This window comes from Muscardinus avellanarius (assembly GCF_963383645.1).
Source record: "Muscardinus avellanarius genome assembly, chromosome: 20".
Lineage (NCBI taxonomy): Eukaryota > Metazoa > Chordata > Mammalia > Rodentia > Gliridae > Muscardinus > Muscardinus avellanarius.
This window is the reverse complement of record NC_137806.1, coordinates 2,199,619-2,221,377: the sequence shown is the minus strand read 5'-3', so window position 1 is coordinate 2,221,377 and position 21,759 is coordinate 2,199,619. Positions and strand designations below refer to the sequence as shown.

Below are 21,759 nucleotides of genomic sequence, written 5' to 3'. Positions count from 1 at the left end.
TGGCTGGTCTCAACTGATGTGCAAGCCTCTAAGCCTCCCCAGCACTGGGATCACGGGCCTGTGCCACTGTACCTGGCTCACGTTCATCTGCTGCCACAGAAACTTACTTTACTTTTTAAATTAAAGTTGTAGATTGAGTTTGTCTTTTTTTTTTTTTTGGTGGTACTGGGGGTGGAACCCAGGGGCTTTTCTGCCTCCAGGCTATACTCCCAGCTCTATTTTATATTTTATTTGGAAACAGGGTTTCACTAAGTTTCTGAGAGCCTCACTAAGTCGCTGAGGCTGGCTTCGAACCTGCGTAATCCTCCTGTCTCAGACTCCCAGGCATGGGGATTACCAGCGTGCCCCACCACACCTGGCCTAAATTGAGTTTTTAAAATAGAAACAAAGGCTATTTTAAACTCAACAGTTGTGAAACAGAGAAGGTGGACCAGTAAAGGATTAGTTGGCTTACAGCAAGTTGCTGGGTCTTCATCACTCTGATCAGAGCAGTCCTGCTGAGAGTCACAGACCAACTTCCGGGCAATGCACTGGCCGCTGGCACAGGTGAATTCGTGTGCAGAGCAAGGCGTTCTGGAGGGTGTCTGTCCACAGGCATAGACCCATAGCTGATCGAGTCCAATAAAACCTCCCTGGCTCAAAATAGCACCTTCAAAAACAATCTTTGGGATAAAAGTGGTCAATTATGAGCTTATAATTTTTAAAAGTCAAAAGAAAACTGAAAAAGGATAGTAGAAATTAATAGCAATTGAGAAAAACACTTATTTATGGAGCAATCAAATGCAGGTAAAAACAAAAGTCCCTGTTTGGTAAACTGGACCCCCACTCCCAAGACCCAAGGGCAGCTTTGCTCCACTCAGACCTCTGGGAAACCGCCCAGGATCAGACCAAACGCGGCTCCGCTGAACCAGCGCAGCCCTGGCCGCAGACCTGCCACGTGGGCGTCGCCTTGGCAGCTCTCTCTTTCTTTTTCAAGGAAGGAAAAAGCACTGACACTTTATACAAGAGCTCTAGGTGCACCTGATGTTTAGCCACTAAAATTAGTATTTGAAGGCATGAAGAAAAATACCAGGAAATAGAAAGGGACGCGGTATAAGAATAAAAGTTTTTAAAGAGCAAATATAAATAGCAATTAAATGTGCAGAAAAGAGCAATTTCACTAACGAGAAGTGCCAACGAAAGGAAATAAATCTCATTTTTTTTATCAAATTACTAGCTTTTCTGGAGTTTTATTAGCACATGAAATAACCTTATATTGCCAGTCTAATGCAAGACAATGGCAAAGTATTAGTATCCCTTGAGGTTTTAGTGAGAAAAATGGTTGATAAAATACCAATTGTGCAGAAGTGCAAATAGATGACGGCACAGTGAATAACTAAGTTTCTGCTACTCGGCTTAGTACTCACTGGCTCCATGTAACTACTTCAGTTTAAATGAATTAAAACTCACTTTCTCCGTCATATTGGCTCTATATCGAATGTTCAGTCAAAGCATTTGGCTGGCGGCACCACATCGAACAGCACAGACTAGCAAGTTTCCACTAACGCAGAAGGTTCTACTGAACAGCACTGAACTAGATGTGTAAGTCTCAGCGAGGTGTTAGGATGAGCGGCTGATTCCTTTCCATCTTGGGCAGCGTAAGCAATATCATATATTTATATAAATTATTGAGTTGACAGCCGTATACTTCCATAGCAACCAGGGATCAGGCAAAAAATAATATAACCAAGGGTTTCAAAAATCGATGAGTTTAAAGTTAGGTCTCAGATGCCTGCCATTATTGAAAAGCTTCACGGTGTATGCACTTCAAAGTCTGTGATAACTAAATTCGTTTTCTTTACATTTTTCTTTTTTATCTTTGAGTCAAATAAGAAAAATTTTAATCTTTAGTTTGTGAAAAAGAAACTAAGCACATTATATTAAAAATTTAAAGAATCTAAGAGCAATTATATGTGCGGAAAAGAACAATTTCAGTAACAAAAAGCACCAACGAAAGGAAATAAATCTCATCCTTTTCTTATCAAATTACTAGCTTTTTCTGGAGTTTCAGAAGTTATAAAGATAAATGTCAGCTTATAAGAAATTAAAGTAGTGTCAAAATGTTAACTCAATAGTGTATGTTTTAAACCTCAACTTTAAGATTGCTACAAATATGCTAAGACTCAGAAATTTCAAACTCACCGTGTATGGGACGCTAAATTTTTATGTGGTTATCCCTTATCATTTGGGGGGTAATTTCCTTTAACGCATGGGAAAATGTACGAATGGGCTACTACTATAAAAAAATGAAATGGTGTTTCAAAAACCAATATTTTTCATGATTTTATACCACAGTCCAGTATGAATATACTTATATACTTTATGTACAACACAAAATCTCAAGTTATTTTTTTTTTTTTGGTGGTACTGGGGTTCCTGGAAGCCCTTCTACCTCCGGGCTACACTCCCAGACCTATTTTATATTTTTGAAACAGGGTCTCTTACGCCAGCGCGGCTGGCTTCGAACCTGCGCGATCCTCCTGTCTCCGCCTCCCAAGCGCGGGGATTACAAGCGTGCACCACCATGCCCGGCTCAAGTTATTTTTTAAGAGACAATTTACTGAGCCTTCACTGTGAACATGTATGTTTCAGACGTATCCTGGTATAGAGACAGTCATCCATGTGTTACAACTATATGAATTAATGCATTCAAAACACTGGCGTCCACTCCTCTGATTTTCAATACCAATTTACCTTTTATCTACCTTGCAGCGCAGTGTGCTATCCTGGGTGCAGTGCATGTAGCTGGGGACCTAGAGAGATCTGCAGAGGGTGAATGAGTTTTGATCCAAGGTAGACACACTCTAGTTCCTCCACTCATGGGGAAAGTAGGCCTGCTAATGGCCAGGTGTAATGAGAATTGTGTAATAACTCTCTCCGAATAAACAAGTCTACATTTCTAATTTAAATGCTAATGTAAATTTAGCAATGGATGATAAATTCCACTACTGCAAAGCTTAAAGTTAAACTTATGATAAAAAAAAAACTTGTTTATTTCCTGTTGTACCTTAAACATCCTCAGACCTTCTGGTATCAGTACATCTGCTTTCACCCATTTGCTGTGAGTTGATGTATTGTATGTCCAAAATATTTCTTCTTCCTTTGAATTGAAGAGAAAGATATTACTCATAACACAGAGTCTACCTCACACTTACATACGTGCTCTCTGATCACATTTCCCTATCTGAGTGACATTACGTACTGGGAAATCTAAAGTATGGTGGTAAGAATGATACGCTGAATAATGTTAAAGAAAAATTAAGACAATAATACCTGTCTCAGCAAAACTGCCTTTTTTCACAGGTCAAGAGTATTAACATAGAACAGAAACATGAATAAAATCTTAAAGTACTACTGCACATCAAAATTAAAATTCTAAATAGCAAATGATAATGGCAGCAATTTAAATGATATCTAATAATATTATCACATTTTCCAATAGGTCCATGGTACTAGAAAAAAAGAAATAGCAGATAGAATAGAATATAAGTAAAAAAGTTTTGGATACATTTTCTATACCTTCCCAATTAATATTATTTTTTACCAATGGGAAAATTCATTCCAAGTTCCAAACAAACTTAATTATTTTCTGGATATTATTTTTCCACAATTTGACTCTTCTTGTCATTCTGGCAAAAGTCTTTTTATCTCTTCAAGAACATGCTATGCCAAGTACCTTTATAATGGTAATTTTCTTAGTTTGCACAATATATGATAGTGTTACTATATACTATGAGGTAAAACACTCAATACAAGTCAGTAATGTACTCCATAATTATGCTTATGGTATTAGTCTTTATGATTTATGACCATGATTTTAGCAAACATTCTAGTGTGTGTGTGTGTGTGTGTGTGTGTGTGTGTGTGTGTGTGTGTGTTTTACTGGGGATTGAACCCAGGGCCATTCTACCTCTGAGCTACATCCCCAGCCCTATTTTATTTTTATTTCAAAACAGGGTCTCACTGAGCTGCCGAGGGCCTTGCTAGGTTGCTGAGGCTGGCTGAGAAGCTGTGATCCTCCTGTTTCCACCTCCCAAATACTGAGATCACAGGCATGCACCATTGCACCCTGTTGAGCAAATTTTCTTCATCTGACATTTCCCTGGAAAGGCCAGACCAGACTGTTCATCATAGTTACCTAAGGATGCTTTTAAGTATCGTGTATCAAAATAATGAAACTATGTTGAATAACAAACATGTCTCAGGTTGCGCTCTGAGACTGGCTCTGCTCACCAACTGACTTGTGGTGTAGATTGGAGGCAGCAAGGGAAGGTGTCATATAGTTGTAATTCTAAGAACATATGACACGACTTTTCAGATACTTGTAAGCATTTACTTTTTCACCCAGCTTCACTGATTTTATTCATGCCCAAGGTTTTCTAAAAGTAAATCTTTTTCCAACGTCATCCTGTGCTCTGAGGAATACTCCATACTACAGTCTATTTCCGCAGCTGGTCTACACCCTTTACAACGGACTGTACGACATTACTCATTCAGACCAACTCTTCAAACTTCCAAACCAGAATGAAGCAACAGACGTGGGCACATCTTCAGCTCATGGTGTCCGCGCCATCGCAGAATAAATCAGTAACAAAACACTGAGACACACAGAAAGTGCCCCCCCACAGGGATTTCCTACATGACTCCAGGTTTTATCATCAAGACACTCTCCCTTCTCCCCGCATTTCCAGCGACACTGCTTGGTAAACTGTGCAGCCTTTCCCACACGCTCTTTTTGTGAGAATAATTTAAAGTAATCATGTTCTTTTTTTCCCCAATGACTAATTGATTTTCATCTGTTCTACCTGAAAATGAATATGCTTTTATACATTTTCAAGGGTCCTCACTTTTCGTATGTGAACTTAGTGGCATATTATTAATGAGATTCAGATTTTCTACCCTATTTTATTGACAACACAGACAATGGCAAAGAAGTGCGCCTCCACCAAAACGCAGGCAGCTTTCATTTTATTTCTGTTCTTCCTCTCAGACTTGCTCGTTATTTTTATTTATTTATTTATTTATTTATTTGTTTATTTATTTATTTATTTATTGGTGGTACCGGGGTTCCTGGAAGCCCTTCTACCTCCAGGCTACACTCCCAGACCTATTTTAACATTTTTATTTGGAAACAGGGTCTCCTAAGCCAGCGCGCGGCTGGCTTCGCACCTGTGCGATCCTCCTGTCTCCGCCTCCCGAGCGCGGGGATGACAAGCGTGCGCCGCCACGCCCGGCTTGCTCGTTATTTTTAACAGGTGTCAGTGTAAACCCAAAATCCCCAGCCTCAAAAGGATCTTTTAGTATTGTTCTAATTTTCTATTACCTAAAAATTAACCAATCAATAAAATAAATTCAAAATGTATTTGATGCCCCAGATCAGGATTGATAATGCTGATTTACCATTTAAGAAAAATATTTTATTACCACATGTCTTAGAGATTTCAGCTTATCCTTTTTCCCTGAAGAAACCAAAGCTATAAAATCCAAGGTTTATTTTTCTTTAAATACTTTTGATTGCACCCCATGCAATTTGGTAAAAACCTTATTTTAAGGAAAATTCTTTAAGGCTTTAAAAACTCTGTCATGCAAAAAATGAATTTCTGAGGCATTTTTTCCTGTCCACACATTTTATTCATTCTATTTGACAATGGGAAATTTAAAAATATGTAAAAGGTGCCAGGCGTGGTGGCGCACGCTTGTACTCCCAGCATTCGGGAGGCTGAGATGGGAGGATCGCGGTTCGCAGACACCCTCAGCTACTTAGTGAGGCCCTCTGCAACTCAGTGAGACCCGGTTTCAAAATAAAGAATAAAAAATAGGGCAGGGGGTGTAGCTCGGAGGTCAAATGCCCCTGGGTTACATCCCCAGACCCTCAAAAAATAAATAAAAATAAAAAATAAAAAGATGTAAAAGGTACCACAGCGGGTTACCCCACTATCCACGGTTCATTGCCCTGGAAACACTCCTTCAAATAAAAGCAAGGCCACCACTATAATTATTACTTTATAGATGATGGGTAGAGATCCGGTGCCAGAATATCTAAATAATATAAACTAGAAGTGCTGTGACTCAGGCAGACTTTAAAATAATGAAGATTGTACTTAAAATTTGGCTTCCCTTGTATTTCCTAGTTCCTGCTCCTTCTCTGTAAATAACAAAAAATTACCCTTAACATTCTCACTAGATACATGTGTACAGCTGTATAAATGCTCCGAGGGCAGAACAGCATTCTATCCATGAGAGATACAAATGATTATTTTCAATAAGATACCGTATTTAAATGATATATTTGGAGTTTCTTTAAGTTTATGATAAAACATCAGATTGGAAATTGAATGTACTCTGATTCAGGTTTCGCTCTGGCAACCATCATGTTATATGTACACAGAATAGCAAACAGAGCCCCAGAAAAGACAGGATACCTCGCAGAATACCCGGCGTGCCAGTGAGTCCAACCTGTCAATACTCTCTACACAGCACACCCAGCGGGTTCTGGTTAATACACTAGATTGGTTCTATGGGATTGACTTATTTTTTTATAATGTGAGATAAGAACTCTTGGTAATTACTTGGTAGTTAAATAATAATAGGATTCTGTTGTTGTTGTTGTTGTTGTTATTGTTGTTTGTTGTTATTATTATTATTGTTATTATTATTATTATTTGGCATATAAAGATAATTTGCTTTCACTTTTTATATGTAGCTCCAAAGACACAAGGAGAATGCTATTGCACATTTTTAATAATTCATACCTCCATTTCTTTCTGTGTGTGTGCCAGTGGGGAATGAACCCTGGGGCATTCTACCTCAAATCTGAGATCCTCCTGTCTCAACCTCTCAAGTACTGGGATTACAGGTGCGCACCAGCACACCTGGCGCTTCCACCATCATTAGAGTTCTAGTGATACATAGCTCTAAAATCCAAAACATCACATCAGAGTTTCAACAGAGATCTAACAACGCAGGACCCCAAAGTCTCTTCTTAAAGACCTCTAGCTTCTTCGATTCACTTTCGTGAATTTTAACAATTTACGAAATAATCACATTGACATTTTGTACACGATAGTACTTCTTCAACTGGTTTCTTAATAATTCTTTGTAAAAGTATACTGGCTAGTCATTACTGAGTATTTTAAGCCTACACAACTGAGAAACAGAAGCAAGTGTCGCCGAGGGTAGGACGTTCCTGCACCTGATGACTTTGAATGGTGCTAGTTCTTACCTCCTTATGATGCAGTCCTACTCTCAGAACACTGCTCTCCATTGAGTAGTAGAACCGGAGCCGGCAGCTCCTGCCCAGGCAGCGGCACAGGGAGCTGTTCAAAAGGGCTCTGCTGTCTGCAAGGCGGGGAGCAAAGGCATGCTCGGCCCCGACCCACACCGCGTAACCTAGAAAACAAAGAAAAAGGAAGCAATTCAGAAAAATGATTGCCTGCCTTCTGTCCAAAACAAAATTATTATATCTCTGAAGATTTCAAAAACAGGTATGAAATACAGATATTTTATTTAAAATAATATGATATTTAAAAAGTATTATATCAACTGCAAATGATAGGTTTTCATTTTTATATATGAACGGGCGTGTGTCTGCGTGTCTGTCTGTGTGTGTGTGTTTGTGTCTAGGCACAAGCACGTTAGTTACTGGGGATTATACCCACAGCATTCTACCTCCAAGCTACACCCCAGCCTCTTTTCTTGTTTTGTTTTGTTTTTTAAACAGATTCTCAATAGGTTACTGAGAGTTTTCCTGCTTGCTGAAGCAGAGGCTGTCCTCAAACCCCAAACCACCTGTCTCAGCCTCCCAAGTACTGGGGTTACATGTGTGCATCACCATGCCTGACTCATATATGACCTTCAAGGATATTAAAACCTACTTCTCTAATTCCTAAAATTAAATTTTGGTGGCATCCTAAATATTAAAATTCAATATTTTTAAATCTAAGATGAAAATTGCTAAACCAACAGGCTATTATAATTTTCTTTAAAATGCCAGAGTGCACTTTTTTACTCAAGAATTTCTCTTTATTTCGCTAGAATAATTTTATCTTTTGATTATCTTCCTACTTTGATGTAAAAAATTAGTTTAAGGCAATAAAATTTAGAATCTTTCTTATTAAACAAATGGCGGTATTAGATATCTATAGTTTTATTAAACTGTATCTCTAGATTTTATAAGACATATAAATGGCAACCAATTTTTTCATCCTATATTTGAAACCAAATTAGATTGCTCCTGATTTCAAAAATATTTGCAATCCAGAGATGAAAAGAAATTTCTATGATTTCCTTGTTTTTCAAAATAAAGCCCGCAATGTTTCATTTCTTGTAAATTAATAAATACTCCTTTGATTTTAAAAGACTACAAATTTATTTATTAATTAATTTTAATTTTAATTTAACTTTCTGATCCAGGAGATTGAACCCAGAGGCATTCTACCTCTAAGCTACACCCCAAGCCCTTTTAATGTTTTGTTTGGGTTTATTTTGTTGTTTGTTTTGTGAAGCAGGGTCTCACTAAGTTTCTGTAACTAGCCTTGAACCTGTGATCTCGCTGCCTCTGCGTCCCAAATTCTGGGACTATAGGTGTTCTTCACAACTCCCCACCAAAAATTAAAATTTAAATAAAATTCTTAAATCAAAATAGCATGGTAAATTAAAAAGTTGTCTCAGATTTTGTGTGTGTGTGTGTGTGTGTGTGTGGTAATGGGGATGGAACCCAGAGGTCTTCTACCTCTGGGCTATACTCCCAGACCTATTTTGTACTTTATTTTGTACAGGCTCTCACTAAGTTGCTGAGGATGGCTTCGAACCCGTGTGATCCTCCTGTCTCAGCCTCCCATGGGAAGGGATTACAAGCTTGAGCCACCACGCCCGGCTGTGACTCAGATTTAAACACAAAGAAACAACAAACAAAATAAAACTATTTAAAAAAGCAGATAGGGATCAATACTGTTGCAGAAATTTTCTGAAATAAATGACCCAATTTACATTAGGGTGAAAAAAAGAAACTTTATTACATAGGCGGGCCAAAAATATGAAAGCTCCTGAAAAACTCCGGCCCCTGGCTCCATGTGAGCTCTCATTTTATCGAGTAAAGGGCAGAAGTAGGCAGCCAGGCTGATAGAAGTAGAAATGTGGCAGTTAGCGACTGCAGGAAATTCCTGAGCAAGCTGTGACCTATTGGAGTTGTAACCTATGTGACCTCCGACCTTTCCTTCAGGAGGCTGCCTGGATTCACGGCCTTCTATTTTAGCAACTTCTCTACCACAACACAAGATAAAAATCTTTCAAAAGATGAGTAAAGAACAGGTGTACCAAGTGGGCAGCAAGCTGATGCTATAGGACTCTTGGAACTAGGGGCCAGAAGCGTGATGTGGCAGCTGGGGCTGTGACCAATTGGAATGTTGCAAAAGAGATAGAGGAGCGAGTCAAAGAAGCCAGCAAAAAGGGGTAAGGACACCTATTAGCAAAACAGTCGCCACCAGGGACTCTCGCTAGCCAGGGAGTCTGCAGAACGCCAACAATTATCGTGAAGTTTGAAACCCTAAGCCAGTATTCTTATTCAGATAAACAGAAGGAGCTAAATAATGCCACTTTTAAAAAAATCACTGCACAAGAAGGGATAAAGATGCACTGGAAGAAAATGGAGATGCAGAGAAGACAAATCTCACTAGCAAAATTTTTGGCTTGCAGGTAGCATGTAAGTAGCTGAGCATTTAAAAATGAGAGAACTGAAGAGGCTGAAAATCAGCAGGTCTTCACAGGTGTATCAGAGAAATCAGTGTTGCCCCTGTGTAGCCCCTGCCCCATGATTGGAGAGTGGATGACACACAAAATCACAGCTCACAACAGTGGAAGCCCGAGAGCGCAAAGTGTTGGAACCAGCGCTGCTCTGGCAAACCTAAGCTGAGCTCAGTGTGGCTGAGGGGCCCAGAGAGGATTTCCCAAACATCAGTCACCAAATCACAGACCCAGGAAACTCAGAAAATGCCAAATAGGATCAATCCTGAAAATAAACACAAAGAAAGCAAAAGAAAGTAGACTTGTCATGTTAGAACTGCAGAAAATAAAAAGGGAAAAAATCTTAATAGAATCCAAAGGCAAAATTTTCTTATCTATGAAGGAGCAAAAATAAAATACTACAGCACTTGTAAGCCATGCAGTCAAAAAGAAAATAAAGTGAAATATTTAGTGTCGAGATATAAAAAAATCATCAAGCCAGAATTCTGTATCTTGCAAAAGCACCCCATAACCTGAAGACTTTCTGAAACTGGAATCTCTTCTATAAACCCTCTTGTCAAGAATAAAAAAGGAAATCCTTCAGGGAGAAGGAACATGATCTACATCAGAAACTTAGATCTACATAAAAGAAAGAAGAGAGGGCAAAATAATAAAAATAAAACAAAAACTTGTTTTTTCTTTTGGGGGTACTGGGGTTCCTGGAAACCCTTCTACCTCCGGGCTACACTCCCAGACCTATTTTATATTTTTTATTTGGAAACAGGGTGTCTTAAACCAGCACGGCTGGCTTCGAACCTGTGCCATCCTCGTGTCTCCACCTCCCAAGCGTGGGGGTTACAAGCATGCGCCCCCACGCCCGGCCAGACATTTGTTTTAATGAACCTAATAAAAAAAATTTGGTCAAGAGCATAATAGTAATATGCGGTTCTGGGGGTTGAATTTAAGGTCATTCTACCTCTGAGCTACACCCCTAACCCTATTTTAGTTTTTATTTTGATAAAAGGTCTCACAAGCTTGCTTAGTTGATGAGCACTAAGTTGACGAGGCTGGTCTCGAACCTGTGACCCACGTGTCTGAGCCTGTTAAGCACTGAGTTTACAGGAGTGTGCCACCATATCTGGCCACGATCATATAGTTGATTACTATAGTTTATATATAAGTTAAACATATGGTAACAGTGATACAAAAGATGAAAAGGGGGGTGTAGGAATATGTTGTAGTTATAAGGTACTTGTACTCCCATGAAAAGTATAGAAATTAAATGATCAGTAGAATATAATGTAGACTGAACAGAGACACAGAGAAAAATTGTATTTCAGAAGAGAACACTCAAATGGAAATCAAAATAGAGCAAATAATAGAGAAAATAAAAGAGATCAGTCAAGTTGCAGAGTATAGCTTAAGCTATCTCTTTAGTTATAGCTAGCAGAAAAACAAGAAAAGAACAGAAATAAGGGAAAATTATTTGAATAGAATACAAATGATTTTCAAAATGATGAACTATATGAAATATATGGTATAAGCATTGAAAAATTAAATACTCCCAACTGCAATCATAGATAAAATTTAAAACATCAAAAATAATTCTTTTAAAAATCTGCATTAAATTGAGAAGGATTAGATGAATTCAGACTTCTCAATTACAGTAGTTACCACCATGGCTAAAGAAGGACACCCACCACATACTTCAAAATTAGAAAGTAAACAACTGTCGTACTAACACTGTCTGACCAAATGCTTTTATTTAAAAATTAAGCAAATTTAAAAACATCCTCAGTTCTGAGAACAAAACCACATGATTATATCGATAGATGCTGAAAAAGCACTTGACACAATCCAACACCCATTCATGTTAAAAACACTGCAGAAAACTGGAATAGAATGAGCGTACTTCAACATCATTAAGGCGATAAACAATAAACCCAAAGCAAACATCTATTGAATGGGGAAAAAACTGCAAGAATTTCCTCTAAAATCAGGAACAAGACAAGGACTCCACTATCACCACTCCTTTTCAATACAGTCCTCGAGACTCTTGCCACAGCAATAAGACAAGGGAAGGAAATCAAAGGAATTAAAATAGGAAAAGAGGAATTAAAATTATCCTTGTTTGCAAATGACATGATCTTTTATCTAGAAGCCCCAAAGAACCCAACCAAAACATGACTGGAACTGATTAACCAATTCAACCAAGTTTCAGGATACAAAATCACCCTAAAGAAATTCGGTTTCTTTTCTTTCCGCCAACAATGAGTCCACAATGAAAGAAATAAAGAAAACAATAACCTCAAAACCAAAAAATAAAATAAAATAAAATACCTAGGAATAAACCTAACCAAAGACATAAAAGACCCTTACAATGAAAACCATAAAATATTCAAGAAAGAAATTTAAGAAGACCTTGGAAGTTGGAAATATCTCCCTTGCTCATGGATAGGCAGAATAAATATGTAAAATTTAAAAAAAACGGTGAGTAAAGAAAAGATAAAATACACCGTTGTAGTAATTGTAAAGATAAAGACTTTAGTTATAAGCCTAGCGTGGTGGCACATGTCTGTAATTCTAGTACTTGGGAGGCTAAACAGGAGGCTCACAGCCTCAAGGCCAGCCTCAGAAACATATCAAGATTCTGGTTCAAAATAGAAAATAAAATAGATTTGAATACATCTGGTAGTATAGCTCAGATCTACAATGTCCGTAGGTTCAATCCCTAGCGCCAATAGAACAACAACAAAAAAGCCAAAATAAACAAAAAAAAACTTACATTGTCAACTTAAAAATTGGAAAAAAAAATAAAAAACTGTAACTCAAGACCAGAAAAGAGTAAAATAATAGTTAAATTGTGCAAGTGTCTGTCTCAAATTTGAGAAGACAATAATATTGAACATTTTGGATTTGGGTAACAAATTTAATACTAAGAACAGATTTTAAAAATTCAAAATACTCATTAAATAAGATATATAAAGTAAGTCTTCCAAACAAGCAGAGGAAAAATAAAAATAAAATACTAACAATATCTCCTCTAACCCACACCCCCAAAAAGACAGAAAAGTAATGGGTGAAAAGGGAACAGAAAGGCCGGGCGTGGTGGCGCAAGCTTGTAATCCCAGCATTCCAGAGGTGGAGACCGGAGGATCATGGTTCACGGACAGCTTCAGCTTCTTAGCAAGGCCCTTTGCAATCAGTGAGACCCTGTTTCCAAATAAAGAAATAAAAACAGGGCTTGGGGTATAGCTCAGAGGTAGAATGCCTCCAGTACCAAAAAAAAAAAAAAAAAAGGGAACAGAAAATACTAATTATTATGTTAGAATATGAAGAGGCAACTCACTGACAGCACAGGAGTGAGGAAGAGGGATGGCGCTTTGATAAACTCCCAGAGGGGAGGGGAGCGGCTGTGCACGTCTGCCACACCAGTACTTGGGAAGCTGAGTGGAAGGTCACAGGTTCAAGGCCAGTACATGCTGAGGAAGCATGACCCAATACAACATGTTTTAAAAGGGCTGGAGGTGTAGCTCAGTGATAGAGAATCCCCCCCAACACACACACACCCTTTTAACCCTTTTTTGTTTATACAAAATCTAATTTCTCCTGAATATAAGGGAATAATAAAAAGTCAAACAAAGATATTTAGTATAGTATATTTTTTCTTTTACAGTGCTGGAAATGATTAGTTTTTTCACTTTCAACATCTATGGCATAATATACTTTCAATAAAATACAGTGTATTCATCAAAATCCTTGATTTCAATGTCTTATTAACCATCACCATATATCCTAATTCTAAGACCCATTTATCAAGTACAGTATGTTTTACTTGCTACCTTCGTCGTCACTACTGCGATCCCGCCGAGGTGCGGGGCCTATTACAGGGATCTCGCTGGCTTTAGTGCGTGTCCAGGACATTTGCCCAGCAGATGCTTCTGATGTCCAGTCACACATGTCAAAATCGAATCCACAGGGCTGACATGCTAAGAGGAAGGAAAGACAGCTTGGTGGACTCTTATAGTTTAAGGTGGCTGCTTACCTAGGAGTAATTAAGTCCTGTGTTGTAATTAATTCAGATGATAGTGCGCGTGCACACACACACACACACACACACACACACACACACACGTCTGGAAGCTTTGATTCCAACTGCCTCAGCATATTTCAGCAACTCGATTTTACCTAAGTTCTTTATTCAGCCAGATAGACATCCTTCCAATGAGAATACATTGTCAACACAGACAGAATCCTATTTTCTATTGTATCATTGTTTTTGTTTCACTTTTTGAAAGAACATACAATTTAATATTAATTACTTTCTAGAATTAGTTTAAGTTACATGTTATTAAAAATTACATTGAAATTGTAAAGGAAAAACATTTGTAGTACTAAGGTGATTTTTAATAAGACTATTGCATAAAACCTAACCTTCAGTAAGCGCACTTACTAAAGTATTTTTCACTGTTTTAATAAACCAGATTCACCATTTATTGCAGCTAAAACATGATACTGGTGTCAACAAATCTGGCCTGTGCATATTCCCGTTACTGGTCTCTGAGTTTCCTGATCGTGCAAATCCCAACAAGCTGGGCATTCCCCTGAGCACTTACGTCTCAGCTCCTCCTCGGTAGACTCAAATCTGCAGAGCTCCGCATCTGGATGGCAGGATTCCTGCTCAGGATTCAGGACTGGACATGGTAGACTCTCATCTGAGAAATTTAAAGACGGGCAAGCGGTGAGATGTGAGTGCTACGAAAGACGTAGTTCTTAAAATGTTAACGTTCACTCTACAAAATTTCCACCCGAGTCCTCTCTGCGGCAGCGCCGTTCCTTAGGAAGCCTGAAGATGCAAGGAGAGGGAGAGGACGTGAAGGAAACACCACAGTGCTCCTGGGTCTTGTTTCGTTCTTTTACTGCTGCATTGTACTTACACATCACAGTGACACTAACACACACCCGCGGCGTTTGGTGCGTTTCCCTCTACATCCTACCTGCTCCCCTCAACCCCACACAGGCCAGTGAGACTGGTACTGACGCCTTTGTACATCAACATAGCACTGTTTGAACTATACTTTAATCAGATCTCTGAGATGACTGGCAAGCCCCAGCAACACCGTCCGTTTTCCACAAAAGCAATTCATCGGCCCTAGTGCTGAAATCGAGAGCCTGCTGCTATAGTTGGGCACGTGTCAAACATAACGCACGGTACCCTTTAACCAGAAGCCGCATCTGCACTGGAGCCGTCTTCTCAAAAGCCATAATCAAATGAAGCCGGTATCTGGGGGTGGAGAAGTGGGAAGAAGCTTGAAGGGGCTTAAGAGCAGACGTGTTGCCCTTCCAGCCTGTCTACTCCCAGGCAGCCTTGCTCTCACCTCCCGAGGCACTGAGTATGGACATCAAATGGCCTCTCCCTGGGCCAGCCCCTGCAGCCGTCCAGACTCTGGAACACTCCCTCCCAATCCTTGAAGATCTGGGCTCTTGACTTACTTGCTTGGCATTTCAACATTCACTTTTCCTTACTTCTCAATTTCTTCGTCTCTTCTGATTGATGATCTCACAGGAGACCTGACACAACTTTGCTAATTCAGTACTTTCACTGCAAATGATGATAATATTTTCCTATTTTTGAATACTTTTTCTGCATGTGTGTGAAGTGGGGGGTTATGACAGGGTGATTGAATGATTGAATCAAAAGACATTCTACCTCCAATCTACACCTCAGCCCTTTTTAATTTTTGTTTGTTTGTTTGTTTGTAAACAGGGTCTCACTAGGTTGCCGAGAGTCTCACCAAATGGTTGAGGCTGGTCTCAAACCTGGGAACCTCCTGTCTCAGCCTGCCACCATTCCTGGTTTCTTATTTCAAAATGGCCCTCTCGCCAGCCATCTTGTTGTTTTTCCAACTCACTCCTATTAGTGTCTCAACTCTAACAGCATTGTCCTGTGCCGCACAACGACATTTCAACCAATGACAGACGTACATAGAGAACAGTGCCCCCCACATGAGATTACGTCACCGAGTAATGTCCCAGACACCGTAGCTTGTGTAATACCCTCCGTGATGTGGTGCCGTCGTGAAATCGCATAACGATTTCTTATTCAGAATGCGCCCCGTCACCGAGCATGTGACTGTACTTTGACCACACCGGGCCCAAACCTTTGACCCGACAATTCCTCCAGTTCCTTTCATCCAGCATCCTGCCCTCATCCCCTTTCTTACAGATGTGCAGTAGGGGATCATCTGCTGGCCCCTGTGGTGTTTCCCTATACTCTTATGGCAAAAGCCCTGGCAAATACTCCCCACCCCACCGCAGCCTATCAGTGAAGTCAGACGTGGATGAAGAGGCCCACAACGGTGTTTCCTGCACTGCTTCGCGCCTGTGACCATTTCCTTCCTGATCATCGCGATCCTAATTCTTTTTTTTTCTTTACTCCTGGACAACTATTCTGTTTTCTGTTCCTCCTTCTACTCCCAGAGCTTCCTATTTCATGCTCCTTAGTTTATCATTCTGCTGCACATTTCACTTGGAAAATGAAAGAAATCAGAAGGAATTGGTACCCGTCCGTCCATCTCCCTGCCAAACTGCTGTCTACCTTCCTCTCCGCCTGTGACCGGCAAGCTGTTCACGCTCCTCTCTGGGCCACTCCTTCTCCCTTTGCCTATTTAAGGAATAATTTTAGAAATTTTCTCTCTTATTATCTGCATCCCGTGTTCTCTTTCTGTATGAGATTACTTCCTTTAGTACCTAGTCATAACTCTACCGGTATTAAGATAACCTTCTACTAACCTAACGACCCTCAACTAACTTCTCAAAGTGCTTCTGTTATCACAGACTCCAGAGAGCCTCCAGATATACTCTATCTTGAACCATCCCAATGAGTTGTTTTATTGAGAAAATTTTATATTTTATAAAATGTATCACTTAAGCTCCTTTAAAGTGTACAATTCCATGGCTTTCTGTAAGCTCATAGTGTTGTATAATCATCACTACTATCAAATTTTAAAACATTTTCACCCCCATAAAATAAATCCCCATATCTGTTAGTCGTGCTTTTTGGTGACACATACAGTGTTCCCTGAAGAGAGCGCATTTATTGGAGCTTGGCGTTGATGTAATTGAGATGATGTAAACCTCATCAGTGGGTGAATCTACTGTGCTGGATTTACTAGTGGGGTGGTAACCTCGGCTGGAGAGATGAGTGCTGGGACTGTGGTCTTAGGGACTGTGCTTGTGTCTTGAGTCTCCTCACTTATTTACTCTCTTCCTTCCAGCCTCTATGATGTAAGAGCGAAGCCTATGCCCTCCCCCTCTCTACTTCCCTCCACCACGCCCTGAGCTCCAGGCCCTAGTCTTGCATGGACTGAACCCAGAATCTCCAAAGAACTGAACCAAGAGACCGCCCTTTCCTCTAAGTTGCGTGGTCAGTGGCTTTGGACCACAGCAGTGAGAATGCTGATTGAGATGCAGATTCCTGGTTGGGTTTGTGAATTCTCAGGCTGAGAATGGCTCAGATGTTGGAGGCTGGGTCCCCATGTGGCCATGTCCAGAGGAGAGACTTGAGGGAAGCCATACAGCCTGAGGCTCTGCGATCCTCAGTGACTTCAGCTGACTCTGGGAAGTGCTAGAAACTCCCTAGCTGAAGGGCTGAAGGGAGTGAGTCACTGAGCTATGTGTTGATACTGGTCTGTCTGTTCATCATCTGTCTGTCTGTCAAAATCAATCAATCTCTCTCTCTCTCTCTCTCTCTCTCTCTCTCTCTCCCTTTCTCCCTCTCTCCTTCTCTGCTTCCTTATCACCATGAGGTCAGCAGCCGCTATACCATGTCCTCTCTGATGTACCGCTCTGCTTCACCTCAGGCCTGCCACAATGGAGCCATCCAACCATGAACCCTCTGAAACCAAGCTACAGACCTGCTTGCTCATTTAAGATGATTTCCTCAGGTGTTTTGTCATGAATTCTTACTCACACTCTCCATCCTCCCATTGTCATGAATTCTTACTCACACTCTCCATTCTCCCATCTCTCCCTGACCCAGGAAACTACTAATCTTCTCTTGGTCTGTATGGATTTGCCCACTCTAGACACTTAATATAAATTGAATCATATACTAAGTGACTTTGGGGTCCAGCTTCTTTCACTTAACATAATATGTTTAAGGTCCATCTATGTCACTGCATGAATCAGTATTTCATACATTTTTTTATTATTTTTTACCTTTATCGTGCTACTAAAATTGGATATATCGAGGCCAACTTCTATACTATTATATCGGATTTGTTTTTCCTCTTAAATATTTTTTTTTTCCTTTTGGTCCTAGTAATTAAACCCAGAGTCATTCTACTTCTGAACTACACCCTCTTTTTTTTTTTTTTGGGGGGGTGGTACTGGCGTTCCAGGAAACCATTCTACCTTTGGGCTACACTCCCTGACCTATTTTATATTTTTATTTGGAAACAGGGTCTCTTAAGCCAGTGTGGCTGGCTTCAAACCTGTGCGATCCTCCTGTCTCCGCCTCCCAAGCATGGGGATTACAAGCATGTACCGCCATGCCCGGCTACACCCTCTTTTTTTACAAATTAAAAAGCCCTGTTTTAAAATTAATTTTTTTTTTGAAACAAGGTCTCTCTTAGTTGCTGCTGAATGGCACTGAACCTGCACTCCTCCTGTCTCAGAATCCCAAGTTCTGGGATTATCGTCATGAACCACCATGCCTGGTTCTAAACATACTTATGTACCAATAATACTGGACATTCTTGATCATTTCCTTTGTCTGGAAACATTTCTTCCCTACACTTCAGTACATAGTTTTCCTCTGATATCACTAGCTTTCTTTCTCAATTTCCCTTCCCAGTTTTCTGTCATCTCTTCAGAGTCAGATTTCCCCAGAACTCAGTCCCTTCCCTTCTCATCACACTCATAGACTCCATATCACACAATCTCATACTTGTAAAACTTTTTCTGACGTCTCTAAAATTATATCTTGGGCTCAAATATTTTGCTGGACTCTAGCTCAGATATCTTGCCGCCAACTTAGACCCCTCACTCGGATGGCTAAAAGACACCTCAATATACAGAGATCTGTATGTGATCTTTTGATCTCTCTCTACCCAAACGTTCTCTTTGCAATGTTTTCTATCTCACTGCATGACAACCCCATCTTTCTAGCGCAGGCAAGAAATGTGGAATCCTCGTGTCTCAGCTCCTTTCTCTCACTATCAGCAAATCCCTTTAGTACAAAACGTGTTCAGAATATGACTACATTTCACACCACCACTACTAGCAGCCCTGGCTCAAGGGAACATCTCTTACTGGATTACAGTAATGACCTTTTATCCTGCCACACTGTCACTGCCCTTGACCCCACTACAATCTTTAGATATGTGAGTGAAATCGTGTCCCCTTTTCTAAAACCCTTTCGTAGAATTCCATTATATGCAAAGGAAAAATAGGAGTACTTCCCACATAGGACCTTCCTCATGAAAATCAGGCTCATTCATGCAGGCTTTTGCATTTAGTTTTTTCTGATACTCATGGGCTCGTCCTGCCCACTCCTTGGCTTTTCTGCTCAGATAATAAGCTTAGACGTGAACATGGTGACTACTCTGTTTAAAACTTCTCCATCTTGCCCTCACTTCTGGAACATATCTAGTTCTATGTTTACTTGTACACCACAGAAAAGCTCACCACTTGACATAAAGTAAATGTCTAGTTACTTGCTTAGTATCTTCCATTCCTGGCTAAAACTTCAGCCCTGTGAATGTGACGATTACATTCATGTTTTCACCGCTGTTCCCCCACTACCTGAAACAATTCATGGCCTAGTAAACATGTATGGTAAGTATTTCTATAACTAAGGAATGCATAAATAATCTAAGAAAAGTCAATGAGATTTTAAAAAATATTTTAAGTGCTACATAAATCATTTATATTTTTATTTGTGATAAAGCTAAGCTGAAGCGATTTGTTTTGAAAATGATTCACCAATACACCCATAATCTGGCTTCTCATAATGGGCACTTACAAATGATGAATATGCAAATCCTCTTGAGTATCAGACACTAAAAATAAAACTGCATGCGCAATTAAAGAAGGTTGGCAATAAAAGAAGCCAAGTTTGCACAATAATGATTCCCATGAAACAACAAAAAAATGCAATTTTTGTAGATTCATATAAAAGCTACAAATCTTCTGCCCCCTAGAGCAAGATAATTCAATACTGGTCATAGTTCAATTAAATGCTATAAATTATCTTAAATTTGTCACTATTTATAAAAGATAAAAAGTTTTATAAACAAAAATAGTAAAATAGTGAAATACAAATTACACAGAATTAAAATGTGTCTTTGTCAATTGGTATTAGATGTGTTTTTAAAATGTAAACTACTCTTTTCCAACCATTAGCCACCAGACTGGAATTTATAGCCAAAAACAATGGTATGTCAGCCAGGCACGGTGGCTCACACCTGTAATCCCAGTACTTGGGAGGTTGGCAGGAGGATCGTAGGTTCAAAGCCAACCTCAGCAACTTAACAATGCTCTCAGCAACTTAATGAGACCCTATTTTCAAATAAAAAATAAAATAAGGCAGAGAGTGTAGCTCAAAGGTAAAATACCCCTGGGTTCAATCTCAAGCACCACAAAAACGTGGTATGTATTCTGGTATGGTATTCAACAAACTATCAATCAGTAAATCTCCCAGATATCTCAAATATCTCCTTTCATTTAATGCATTCAATCCGAGAGCTCAAAGCTATTAAGAGGTAAATATAATTATATTCCTATTCACCATACATATTTCCTTCTCCTCTTTCTCATTCTCTCTCATTCTTACATTACATTACCATTTGACTGTAAAAAGGTGTTGGGGGAGGGTACTAAAGTCCTTCACTGATAACCCATGATCAGACGGAGGAAGCTTTGGCGACCATTTCCAAGTCCCTGTACCAATGAAGTCACATGGTTGGAGGCTGCCATCCTTCACATCTTATCTTGCCTAAACAGGCTGCATGAAACTGGCCACACAGACTTGGATCCTAGAGAATGGTGCCCAAGTCTCAAAGCTATTGCTCTAAAAGGTACAATTGGAGTCCAATTTCAACGCCAGCAGATTTTGGTAATTATTTTTGTCAATTTTCTCAAATTGGTAATAAATTTCAATTAATAATTACTGGATCATACAAAGTGACTGAAAGTGAAGATAAAAATTCTAACTAGGGAAAAATGGTAACTGGCTCTTCATGTATTTAACTAGGTAATATGCATGCATCTAAAGTTTTAATTAAGGGAGGATTTGTATATCTGTGCCATTTTACAAATGACACTAAGGCACGCATGGTCCTGGAAAGCCAATCTAACAATATTCGCAGAATTTTACACTATTTTGATTATGAGCTGCAGCATGCAATCTTTATAAAATTATAATCAGCAATGTATTCCAAAATCAGTGTTATTCAAGATTCACTGATTGAATGCATTCTTATTAAATCACAGACACAAATCTTGGTTTCTTTTTACACTTGCTACTTTGACAAAGTCTAAAGCCATCTTCTTTCCAATAAATTCAAAATGAATTTTTGCATCTTGAGATGGGCAGAGGCTAGTATGTTTTTTTTAAAAGCATGAAAATAGTTGAAAAGAGTAAGGGCTGATGGCACACGCCTATAACCCCCGTACTTGGGAGGATGAGACAGGAGAATAGCGGATTCAAGTCAGCCTTAGTAACTAAGCAGGCCCCTCAGCTAGTGAGACCCTAAAATGAGCTGGAGGTGTAGCCTGGAGATAGAATGCCCACTGGGTTCAGTTCCCAGTACAAATGAAGGAAGAAAGGGGGGAGAGAAGGAAGAAGGGAAAGGAAGAGAATGGAAGGAAGGAAAGGCGAAATAATCTAACGCATTTCTCTAATATTATAAAAATAACTTAATTTTATTGTAAATTGCAATGCATTTAGAAACCACAAAAACCCTAACACTAAATACTTATATGAAGTTTACATGT

The 21,759-nt window shown here is 39.4% G+C and overlaps 1 protein-coding gene across 1 annotated transcript in view; it reads right to left on the bottom strand.

The window, feature by feature from the left end:
* MALRD1 (MAM and LDL receptor class A domain containing 1) overlaps positions 1-21,759 on the bottom strand; it is a gene marked incomplete at both ends in the record, with an annotated part of 671,257 nt that overhangs the window by 579,594 nt on the left and 69,904 nt on the right. The window contains 5 exons of the mRNA XM_080717079.1: positions 455-662; positions 3,047-3,139; positions 7,262-7,428; positions 13,602-13,748; positions 14,376-14,474. Of these exons, the coding sequence (XP_080573205.1) occupies positions 455-662; positions 3,047-3,139; positions 7,262-7,428; positions 13,602-13,748; positions 14,376-14,474 (714 nt within the window). The remainder of the gene's footprint in view (positions 1-454; positions 663-3,046; positions 3,140-7,261; positions 7,429-13,601; positions 13,749-14,375; positions 14,475-21,759) is intronic.